General features: G+C 41.4%; 1 protein-coding gene across 1 annotated transcript in view; it reads left to right on the top strand.

The window, feature by feature from the left end:
- Positions 1 to 12757, top strand: part of ermp1 (endoplasmic reticulum metallopeptidase 1) — a 46075-nt gene that overhangs the window by 24825 nt on the left and 8493 nt on the right. Inside the window, exons 8-14 of the mRNA XM_088355561.1 lie at positions 2652 to 2872; positions 5756 to 5930; positions 7149 to 7339; positions 7536 to 7688; positions 8674 to 8876; positions 8943 to 9058; positions 12577 to 12740. Coding sequence (XP_088211687.1) covers positions 2652 to 2872; positions 5756 to 5930; positions 7149 to 7339; positions 7536 to 7688; positions 8674 to 8876; positions 8943 to 9058; positions 12577 to 12740 — 1223 coding nt within the window. The remainder of the gene's footprint in view (positions 1 to 2651; positions 2873 to 5755; positions 5931 to 7148; positions 7340 to 7535; positions 7689 to 8673; positions 8877 to 8942; positions 9059 to 12576; positions 12741 to 12757) is intronic.

Genomic DNA, 12757 nt, shown 5'->3' with positions numbered 1-12757 from the left:
TGTGAGACACAACCGTGAAGTGGAACCAAATGAATTCAACATTTTATATTTATAACGAAAAAAAGGAAAAGTATGTGTTGTCCCCCTGTTTACTCAGTTCAGCCGAAGTTTCCTAGAAGACTTCAGAATGACTCAGTGTTGATCTAAATGACTAACAATGACGAGAGTGTCATTGAGTCTCAGTTTAAATGCACCTGCTCTGTGATGGGCTCGGAAGGCTGTGATAGCAGACACTGGTCCTTCTAAACTATTGGCCCAAACAAGGAGAAAACTAATCAGAGAAGCAATCAAGAAGCCCATTATTAAATTGGATGACCTGGTGGGGCAATCTGCGGATAAAAACTCACAAAAACTGTATTTTCTCGACCATAAGGCGCACACAAGTCTCAGATTTCTTCAAATTGTGCGGTGGGCCCTATTGTGTGGTGCGCCCTTTGTGGCGGACATAAACCAGCTTAGTGGCCTTAGTGGTTTTGGGCGCCCGCCCCCGAGACTGGGAGGTCACAGGTTGAGCCCTTTTGGGTAAAATCCGATGTTTTTCTGAGATTGTTCGCTTTTCCAACTAAATGTGAATTGGGTGTGATCTCCTGTGACCTCTATGCATCTCTTAATGCCACCACGTCCCACTTGCGCTAAACAGGACAAGGTGACGTCACACGCAATGCATTGTTTCCGGAAGCACTCGTGGATGCTAATGCTGTAGGTTCTCTAAAAATTTGATTTATTATACTACCGGAGGCTGGACAGAGTTGTCCCCCCAAATATAAATCAAATCCAAAACCTCAATTTCCCTCCATTGAATGCCATGCATGTTTTCGTCCATGGTGTGTTGATTTCTACACTACGGGGAAGAACATGGACCAGCCTCCCGAGAGATAATTGAAGATTAATGAATCGATGTTTCGCAAGTGGAGGAAGCTAAAATGCGAACCTAGACAAGTTATTATCAGTGTGTTTTACTTTCTAATCAATACTTAAATAAACTACAACCAAACTCAGTTTTGCTACCACCGCAAGTGTGCATACCTGTCAACCTGTACGGTTTTGCCGTACAAAGTAGGTTTTTTATGCATTTTAAGACAAGTACGACGTACAAGGAAATCTCAGTGTTAAAAAAGTGATGGGTCCCAGGGACTCGCATGTTCAAAAATCTATGGGTCCCAACAGATATCTATGGGTCCCCAAAATTTAGTGTTATATTGAAATTGTAAATCGGCGACAAATATATAATATAAATCTATATATTCATTCTGTTTTAATCATCATCGTTTATTGATAATACAATCAAGGAGCGCCACACCTTAATATGATCCCAAGCGTCAGTTATCACTTCAAGAGTTTTCAGTTCACAACAATATTGTACATTATACAAAATAATATTGCTGAAATATTAGTCTATATATTCATGCAGTTTTAATCATCACAGTTAATTGGTAATACTAGGCAGTTATCACTTCAGGTTTTCAGTTCATATATTCTTCGTGGTTTGCTGTCCCGCCACAGTTGTAATGCCTTCTCAAGGTCCAATTGCAGCAACGGAATTTCCATAGCTAATTTGTGGTTTTCATTGTTGTGGTTCCGATCCAATGTGCTTTTCTGAAAGTTTGCATTGCGAAATGATTTATGCAATCCAGTTTTTTTGTCACGCTGGGTACACGCATCACAGAACATGTAGCCTCCATTATCATCCTCCTAATAGCGTCACCAGGATTATAATTGAGTCCATTTTGGCAGAAAAGGCCTTTTCTTGCTAGGAGTATTCTTTTTGTTTATTTTCTTTCGTCAAATCGTTCGCTTCAACACACGTGCTTTCCTTGCCGGAATTATTGCCGTTGTTATCACTCTCTGCATTATGTTTCGTCTTATTACTGACACTGATAAATGACCAATATTGTGTTGATTTTTACCTAATACTGTTTTTTCGGAGGCATACTTAACCTTCACTCGACGACAAGCACCACAACAATGACGTAATCTCGAAGCAACGAAATCTCGTTTGCCGAGATCGGCGTGCAGACGAAATCTCGAATCGCGAGACCAAAACAACAATGGCGGATCTGCCTGACGAAAAGTTTGGAGTGCGATAAATCTTTGTTAAAAAAAAAAAGTAATCGGGTAATAATGTCAATTTTGTGTCAAAAAGGTTGCGTCCCGGGGACGTTGATTCGAGACTATGCGTCCCCAGCAAAAATGATGCGTCTAGGACGCAGGGACACGGGCAAACGAGAACACTGAAATCTGTACGGAAAAACGCAAATTTGTCAGTCGCATACGTCTGCCGCCTGGGGATTTCCCATCATGCATCATTCCGAAAATAAAAAAATATGTTGTACGATTATTTTGTATTTTGTACGGGAAAATACGACAGTTTGTACGGGCATGGAGCCCTGGAGTTTGACAGGTATGCACTTGTATGCTGAACTGTGTTGTGACACGGTGTTTGGCCGAATAATGATAATATGTGTAGTTTTTGTTGTTGTGTTTTCTTTTTTAACTTGGTTTTAATTTTGATTTCAAAAGGCATTTGAAAGTCTTAAAAAGTCTTACATTTAACTTCTTAAGCCGTAGAAACCCTGGGTCACTGTACAGTTCCACCAGTTTGCCGACACTCCCTGAAACTAATTTTCACCGACTCCGTCCGTGCTCCACAGGGGGGCGCTACGTTCGAGATCTGGCGTGTGCCACGGGCGTGGCGCTGCTCGGTTGGTTCGCTGCCTTCCTGTCGGTTCTGATCGTGGCCGTGCTGGTGACGCTACTGGGCCGGTCCATGTTCTGGTACACTCACTTCTACGCCGCCGTGTGCCTCTACGGATCCGTCGCCACCGGCAAGTTGGTGCTGGTGCACACGCTGGCTAAGAACCTCTACTACAGGGTGAGACATTTTAGCAAGGTTCGTACGGGTGCTTGAAATCTTTGATAATGCTTGATTCTAATGTTGTGTTTTCAAGGTTTAGAAAGTTGTAGTTAATGCTTGGAATTGTTTCCTAGCAGTCTGACTGGATAGACATAGACCACACAATAAAGAAAGAAAATTTAACAAGTCTGCTTAACTAATTCACTCCTAAAGACAGATCTATACGTCAAAGATCCAGTTTAACTGTGTTGTTCTACACAGCTGTAGATGTTAAGAGATTGATTTTAGCTAGGCTTCCATTGACGAGTAGAGACGTCAAATACCCACTCTAACTAGGCTGCCAAAGATGGCTATAGACGTCATAAGACCGATTTTAGCTAGGCGGCCATTGATTGCTTCTCTTAACATTGTCTCTCCGGCTGCATAAAATGAACAGAGGTGGTCAAATTACGGCCCGCGGGCTCGATGTGGCTTGGTAGACTGTTGAATCAGGAGCCATCCAAACAAAACTGGTCAAAATATGACAATTGTAAATAAACCCCGCAAGGACGGGGAGAACATGCAAACTCTGCACAGGAAGGCCTGTAGCTGAATTTGAACCGATGACCTCAGAACTGTTCCGCCCAAGTTCTAACCACTCAGCCACCATGCCGCCCACTTAAGTAATACTATAATTATATAGAAATATTACCTTAGAAAATCTACAAAAATACAACTACAGTAATGTTAAAAAAATACTAAATAAATACGACAAAAATATATGACTACTTTGGAAATACTACAAAACTTCTAAAGAAATACTATTAATACTGCTTTGGAAATAGTATATGCTTTTACAGAAATACTACAAAAATACCACTACAGCAATACAATACTACAAAATGCTACTAGGGAAATAAAACTACAGAAATACGACAAAAATACTACTATAGAAGTTTCAATAACAGAAATTCTGCAAAAAATACAACAGTAATTCTAAAATTCTACCATGGAAATACTACAAATGTACCACAAAAATAAAACTTGAGTAATGCTACTTAAATATCAGCAAAAATACTAATATGGAAATACTACCTAAATACTACTGCAGAAATAACAAAAATACTACCGAAATACAACAAAAATTTGACAGCAGAAATACAAAACAAAATACAACTACGGTAATACTACAAAACTAAATATCAAATGAAGATTTTAAACCAATTTGATGAAACTTTTATTAAAAATGAATAAATAAATAATTAAAAAGATGTATATATATTTATTAATAAATCAGGACCCAATGTGGTCCCCGACTCAAAATTAGTTGCCCACCCCTGCTCTAGAATGTGGAAATTGGGTGCAAAGGGATAGAACTGCACAAAACACATTTGCGTTTGTAGAAAAAATTTGTGTGGGATCTAAGTGACTTTTTTTTTTAAAATGTTAGTCTTGAGGTTCAGGACTTCCTAGCAGGAAGTCGGGGGCCACCAGCTTCCTTCGGAAAACTCTCTGCAGTTGAACTGTAAATTATCATTTGTTTGGCTTGCTCCCTCTGGAGAAAGCTTCGTTTCAGAGAAGCAGTTGGGATTATGTAACTAAGCAACGAAATCCATCATTTATATGATGTCAAAATAGCGAAGAAGTAAAAATATAAAAAGATAAGTAAGCTTAACTCATTTCTGGGGTAGCCGCTGGTAACAACTCAGCCCAATAGCTAGAAAAGTTGATCCAGAGTTCGTACGGATGCTTGAAATCCTTGAATTTTAGGTTGTGTTTCTAAAGTCAGGAAAATGCTTGAATTTTGGGTGAAGTGCTTGAGAAATGCTTAGAATTGTTGCAAATTCCATGTTTTTAAAGTGACTCTATAGATCACACAATAAGTCAAGACTTTTTTTATTCTTAAAAAAGTGCGTGAAAATGATGCCAACATGCCTGCTCTCAGTGGCGTTGTCATGTGAATCGCAATCGCCCCGTACTGGGTGCACCCAAGAGGACAGCTCTATTTAGTATACCGGCTCTTTTGGCTCGCTCCCAAACAGCTCCTCAGATATTTATTTTTAATCATATATTAAAAATAATAAAATATTATGCACCAAATTATTTAATAATGTGTAATTTCATACATTTTCCAGGGGATCCCCAACACAGAATCCCTAAAAATGCAATATATATATATATATATATATATATATATATATATATTAATTCCTCAGTCCTATAAATAAATCATAAAATGCAAAATAATGTTCTTTGTTTTAATTAAGTAAAAAGAATGTTGTCAAATGGGGGGAGGAGTTTGAGCTATTGCCAATATTTCCCATTTTAAAGGTAGGGTGGGTAGGCAAAGTTGAAAGTAGAATGTTTGCTCCATTAAGTATTTTCTAACTATGCCCAACTAAGTTCAAAGAGCCTTCTATTTTTTACCGTACCTATCTGGATTTATCCTTTTATAAAGCTGTTTAGGGGCAGACCATATTAGGTCATAGCGTGGTGGGGGGGTGGCACTGTATAGTCAATTCATGCTCATCTCTGCTGTTTTCTTTTATTTCTATTTGTCAGTGTAGCATGAAAATAGTGAAAGTAAGAAAAAGACTGTCTTAAAGACTGTACAGTCCAAATGCCAACTCAAATCCCCCAAAAGATGAAAAAAGAAGTTTATCCAAGCGTGCCTAAGAAATGCCCGCACTTGCACGCGCATCATGAATGAGCTGACTACCGCTGCAATGATGACATAAGCCAGGAGATGGCGGGAAGGAGTAAAACATTCCAAATTCCATACAGCTCCTTTAGGTATTATTAGAGGGGAAGTACGACAATCTCTCCCCGTCTAATGGTGTCCGGCTGAAAAATATTTTACCGGGGTAAAATACAGAATGGTGTGTATTTTGTGCAGGAAATTTGATAATGTTTTGTGTTCAGGGAGTGCGCTTGGTGGAACTGGGCGAGCTGTACTTGGACGTGAGCTTGCTGCTGTGGTGCTGCAGCCTGGTGTGGATGACCCAGCGTGGCCTATGCTCAGCCTACGTGCCCATGCTCATGGTGGCCTTCCCGCTACTCGCCAAGCTTCTGCTCGCCAACGAATTCAAAGATAGAGGTCTGTTCCCGTACACAGTGCCCAACCAGATAACATCCGGTCAGATGAGACAAAATTGAACTTTTTGGCCTTATTTTACATTTAACATAAGAGTGACACTGAACATTGTCCTGAAATCATCATCCACACTGTCAAACATGGTGATGGCAGCATCATGCTCTGGGGTTGCTTACCTTCAACAGGGACTGGGAAGATTGATGGCACCCTATATCGGCTGATTCTGGTAGAATATCTGTTGGAGTCTGCAAGGGACCTGAGAATTGGGCCACAGGTTGACCTTCCAACATGCCAACAACTTCTGGTCACTCTAGTTTTTATAATATCTTTGACTTCTTAGTTTTGTCCTCAAGTCCACTTTCATCTCCTTTTCATATTTATAATGCAGCTGCTTTATTGAACTTTGCGTGCTTGGCCCTACATACAGTAGTTTCCCTGCATAACTGAGCTAAAACTTGGGAGGTTGCTTGTCGTTTTTTATTAATATTGTATTGGATTTACTGGTGATGAACCCTTGCATGATGCTTTTTGAAAAAATCAGTAAGAGCAAGTGGAGGGTTCGGAATCCTTCCTGACCCATAATGGTCACGAAAAAGACAAATTTATAAAAATATATTTTACTTTTAGAGCCACTTTGTATATTTTGAGACAAAATTCAACAAAAGAGACAAACCCTTTTTCCAGACAACAGTCTATCCTTCACAGCATTTGATTTCACTCTGTGAGATTTGATCTGATAATATCTATGAGGATACATTTAACGTAAGAGTGACACTGAACATTGTCCTGAAATCATCATCCACACTGTCAAACATGGTGGTGGCAGCATCATGCTCTGGGGTTGCTTACCTTCAACAGGGACTGGGACGATTGATAGGGCCCTATACGGGGTGATTCTGGCAGAATATCTGTTGGAGTCTGCAAGGGACCTGAGAATTGGGCTCAGGTTGACCTTCCCACAGGACCACAACCCTAAACATAAAGCCAAATCTACAATGGAATAGTGTCACACTAACAATATAAAGGTGTTGGAATGACTAAGCCAAAATCCAGACCTCAATCCTAAAGAGCATTTGTGGAAAGATCACCATCAAACCTTGAGGAACTTGAGCTGTTTTTAAAGACAGACCGAGCAAATACTTCTGTTTCAAGATGTGTAAAACCTCTTGAGACAAACCCAAAATCCATTCCAAAACTGGCTTTGTGTGTAATCTATTTCAGGGGCGTCTCTCAAGTACAGCGTCTTCTACCTAGCCGGCCTGGCTTTGCCCTACCTGCACATCACTTTCCTCATCTGGGTGGTCTTCGAGATCTTCACTCCCATCATGGGCCGCAGTGGAACCGAGATCCCACCCGAGGTGGTCCTGGCCGCCCTCGTTACCATTGCCACAGTTTTCCTCTCCTCCTTTTTTGTGAGTGTTTTTATTTTTTTGCCGACATATTTCATTTGTTAAAGCCCCAGTGTGCTCAATGCCATACAAACATGGCGGCAACTAAATTGACATTTATATGATAGTTCATGTATTTGTGTCTTGTATTCAAATCAACCACTAGGTGGCACTAAATATTACACACTGTCCCTTTAATGAACACATTTTTATTTCGCAGCTCCACTTTATCTACTTGGTGAGGAGCACCAAGTGGATCCTGGCGGGGCTAAGCTCGACTTTTGCGCTCGTCTTCCTGCTGGTGTCCAGCGGCCTCCTTTTCCCGTATTCGGGGAACCCAGATAGCCCCCGCCCCAAGAGGGTCTTCCTACAGGTCGGTTAAGGTTGCACACACATTCTCACAAGGTCGGGATTTTTATATCGTGTTAGAGCAGTTGTCCCCAAACTTTTTGAAGCTTGGAGGTTCCAAGCCTGGAACTGTTTAAATCTAGGCTTAAAACACTTATACTAGTCTGTAGTCTGCAATAATCTGTGGTCTGTGCAGTTCTTTGAGACTCCTAGTGATTAAGGGCCAAACAAATAAACGTGACTTGAGATTTTTAAATTTTTCCTTCCCCTCATGTAGGATTTAGATCAGGGAATGGTGTTTATTAATAGTCTGTTGTTTGCAATAATCTGTGGCTTCTGCAGCTGTTTGAAACTCCTTGTGATTAAGGGCCAAACAAATAAACAAGATTTGACCTGAGTTTTTGAGTTTTTCCTTGCCCTCATGTAGGTTTTACATCAGGGAATGGTGTATAATAATAGTCTGTTGTTTGCAATAATCTGTGGTCTCTGCAGCTCTTTGAGACTCCTTGTGATTAAGGGCCAAACAAATAAACATGACTTGACTTGAGCTTTTTTTGAGTTTTTCCTTGCCCCCATGTAGGTTTTAGATCAGGGGATGGTGTAATAATAGTCTGTAGTTTGCAATAATCTGTGGTCTCTGCAGCTCTTTGAGACTCCTTGTGATTAAGGGCCAAACAAGTAAACATGAGGTTTTTGAGTTTTTCCCTGCCCTCGTGTAGGTTTTAGATCAGGGGATGGTGTCATATAATGCAATAATCTGTGGTCTCTGCACATGACTTGACTTCCATATTTTAAATGGTTATTTTCAAATTTCTCAGTAGGATTTTTCGAGGTGAGAGTTTGTAATATTATTTCCGGAAGGTTGAGTCAGGATTTCACATTAAGGTTTAACACGTTTGAAAGAATTCCAGGGAAGGTGGAAAAAGAGGCTTATGATTTAGACAAGGTTTCCAACCTGTCACAGGATTTGTAAAAGTCTGATTTTGAGTCTGGGTTTTTTTGGTCCTCAGCACACAACGCGCACCTTCTACGACACGGAGGGCCGCGTGGAATCCCGTGACTCGGGCGTGTGGATCAACAGCTTCGACTACACGGGCATGCAATACGTCACGCCGCATTTGCCCCAGATCCACGACGGCTTGCGCACCCGTTGCCACGAGCATCACCCCATTTGCGGCTTCCCCTGGTTCCTGCCCGTCCAGTTCCTGGGAAAGTGCGTGGCCTTCGCCTCACCCGTTCAAAACCGTAGCTCAGTTTGAAAGCTGTGACTTTTTGGCAGGAAGAACTGGTACCTCCCCGCTCCCCAAGTTACTCCGAGCTCTCCGGTAGACTTCCGGCTGGTGTCCAAGGAAGAGACTGAATGGGGGACCGTCAAGATGACGTTCAATGTTAAAGGTATTTCCAAGTTCCTAAACGTGCATGTTTTTGACATGAAATGGATATATTGTATTCAGGGTTGGGTAGGGTTACTTTAACTGGATTACTTTCAATGACTTTTGGATTACTCCAATACCAAATATGCTAATAAAAGACAAAAGAAAGTAAATATGAATCAAATGATGACTCACAACACGTGGTAAGCTTTCTCTCCTGGATTTGATCTCTTTGATCTCCGGCAAAACTAACATCAAATGCGACAGAAACAAAATAAATAATAATAATAATAATAATAAATTCTGTTACTCCCCAAGCCTGCACAAAATTTAGTAATTGTGTTCATATTTAGTTTCTTTTGTCTTTTATTAGCATATTTGGTATTGGAGTAATCCAAAAGTCATTGAAAGTAATCAAGTTAAAGTAACCCTACCCAACCCTGATTGTATTTTCATGACCATAGGGCGCACCGTGTTTAAAGGCGCAGTCTCTTTAGCTGGTTGCTCTTCTGTATTTGAAACCTACGCAGGGCGCACGACAAGAGACAGGCATACAAGTGTGTGTATTTAAAAATACAGAGGTAGCAAAACTTAATTTGACTATGGTTTATTTAAGTATTGATTTCTATCTATCTACCCTGGTTATATCCCTCAAGAAGGGTGACCGACAGCAAGACACGTACACAAAAACAAAGAAACTAAAAAAGGGAAAAAGTACCAAAAAAACACAAAAATTGACCATGGCCAAGCCAAATGCCCTAACACCCAAACAAGTTAAGCACCTCGGCACCCAAGTCGGTCATGCTTTTATCCCTCCGGATAAGTCGGGACACTAGAAAGCGGCCATGTCACTCAGGTCAGAGTGACACAACACACTCTCAACAGCAGGGCCCAACAGCTTTCACTGGTTTACCCTCTCCGCATCATACAGGTGCCCTGCCCCTCCCTTAGAACGCGTCCAAACATCCCACTATCCTTTTACAACACCTCCACTCATTCCTATCACCAACAAGAGCTTTAGCTTCCACTAGATTGAAGTCAATACTAGAAGTATTGATTACACACGAATAAAAAATTATCGGAGTTCATTTTTCACTTTCCACTACTTGCGAATCTGCACGGTTTCCTTGGTCTTCAGTGTGGCATAGAGATCAACATGCCATACCGCACTGAAGGGAAGTTTTGGATTGAATTGATATTCAGGGGGACAACTCTGTTTAGCCTAGCACAATAACTTTTAAATGGCTGGTTACGCTATGGCATTAGCATCCATGAGTACTTCCGTGAACAATGGACGAATTGCATGTGACATCACGTGTTAAAAGCGGGACACTTGTCGCGTTTGCACAGGAGATGTATAGAAGTCACGGAAGATTCGCACACAAGTCGCATTTAGTTTGAAAGGTAAACAATCTCACAAAAACAGATTTCACACAAAAAGGCTCGAACCTTTGACTTCCCAGTCCCAGGGCAGGCGCCCAAGCCTAAGACCACCGAGCTGGTCTACGTCCGCCGCTTAACATCACACACAAATGAAAGAAAATCTGAGACTGTTATGTGCACTTTATGGTCGTGAAAATACAATATATATTTTGAAAACCGCATGTCATGTTAGCCTGAACTGTGACATCATCGGAGGAACACCAACAACCTAGCAAGCCAGTCGCCATACTGTTTTACGTGTTTATTACAGGGTTTGTACGGGTGCTTGAAATCCTTGAAAATGCTTAAATTTTAATGTAACGTTTTCAAGGCTTGACATATCCTTGAATTTCGGGTAAAGTGCTTGTAAATGCTTAAAATTATTGCCATTTTTCTCAAGTGTCCTTAAAAATGTTGCTGACACTGCTCTCTGGTGGCTTCATTTTGCCATTGCATTTCTTCTTTGTGATTAACGGCAGCAGTTATTAATTTGTATGGCATTGGCCTATGAAGCGACATCTACTGGACTAAGCAAGGCACTAATAAATGTGAAGTAGTGCAAGGATTATTTATCAATCATGGGAAGTTATTAGGGGTCATAAAAAGAATTATGGTAGCATTTCCATGTTGTAAATTGCAGCGGGAAGAACTTTCTTCAACTGAAAATGTAGGAAACATATTACTGTCATTTTTACCCATCACATCTATGGGAAGAGATTTGTCAAAGAAACAAATATATTCACAATTTACTCACAATCTGAAAATCATATGTCCTGATAAATGCGCACATCTATCTATATTTCGACGCCATATATCCCAGCGGGAGGTGGCTAAAGTCAAGAACACATTCACATTCACCAAACATTCATTACCCTTAGCTTTTCCTAACCTCACACCGAACATATGGCCAACAGCACAAAAAGGGGTGAGTTGCTGTGCCATGCAACCCTTCAGGAGCATAGAGGCCCGACAGCATACTCTGGTTTACCCCCTCTGCATCATTTGCTTCAACGTCACTCATTCTCAACTCCTATAAATGCACATGCAAGATTAAAAATGCATATATAAATCGCAGGTACATTTGTGGCTCTGCAAAAACAATTATTCCGACCGGATATTTTCTTTTAATGCTACTGAAGAAATTGGAAAATTAACTTTGAGAATCCTTAAAACTTGCTTGAATTTGGCCATGAAAAACACGTATGAACTCTGTAATTAGTCGAAGAGTTTGAATGTTTCAACCCAAGTTTCAGAAGTTTTTGTGAAGAATGCCTAGGCATTGTAGGTAGATTCAGTTACAGTACAACAAAGGGCGTTCAGCCAAATAGAGGCTACCTGGCAAAAAAACATGGAAAACTGCCAACGGGTGGCTAACCTGGACTTATCAACGAAAGGCAGCCGCGGCCTAAGGAAGAACAAGGCTGGCCGACCAAAAAACATGCTAATCGTGAACCAACAACAAAAAGGGGCAACAGCAATGGCAACAAAGTGGCCGGGGTTAAACAAACCAAGGGACATGGCAAAACTGGTGCTAACACCAGGCTAGCTGATCAAAAACCACATGGGTGAGCAGCCAGGCTAACTGGGAGCCAACAACAAAAAGCCGCTGCGGTGATAAACGCGAAGCCGGACAAAGGAACATTGCAAGACCCGTGCTATTGCCAGGCTAGCCGGCCAACTGACACATGTTGGGTAGCCAATGAGGGCCAGCCGGGAGCAAAACAAGCAGAAAAGCTGTCGGCAACCCCGACGCTGATGGGAACTAGCTGGACAAACTGATACCGACATACGCGGCAAAAAATAAGATAAGAAAGCCACAATGCCTTACCTCCAAGCAGAATCACGCAGTATGCACTCGCTGTTCACTACAATGGCTGTTTGTTTCAGAGCTGGCCTCACATGTTGTGTTAACAGGTGTCGCCATTTTGAAAGTGTTGTCTTCCTTCAGTTATGTCACAGCTCTAGAGGAAACAAGCCAGATGGGTCAACTTTGAGAGAAAATCGCTCTAGTACCCCCCCGACACGTGGAATATTTTCCAACATATTTGCATAATGAGGAAGAACACTCCAAGTTCTATGTCCCTCAACCGGCCATCGCCATTTTTGAATGTGTTTCAGGGCCGAGCCACATGTCGCTCTACTTGAAGCCTCACCGAGGGGGGAGTCTGTCCTCGTGGTCCTTCGGGGACGGCAAACCGCAATTTGACTTGAGCGGGGAGTACTTTATCTTCTACTCGCATGGCCTGGACGCACCCACATGGACGTTCTGGTTTGAAATACAGGTACCAACAGTATTCAG

The sequence above is a fragment of the Urocampus carinirostris genome, chromosome 16, assembly GCF_059441175.1.
Source record: "Urocampus carinirostris isolate Australia breed hairy pipefish chromosome 16, RoL_Ucar_1.0, whole genome shotgun sequence".
NCBI classification, from domain to species: domain Eukaryota; kingdom Metazoa; phylum Chordata; class Actinopteri; order Syngnathiformes; family Syngnathidae; genus Urocampus; species Urocampus carinirostris.
This window is presented reverse-complemented; position numbering and strand designations above follow the sequence as displayed.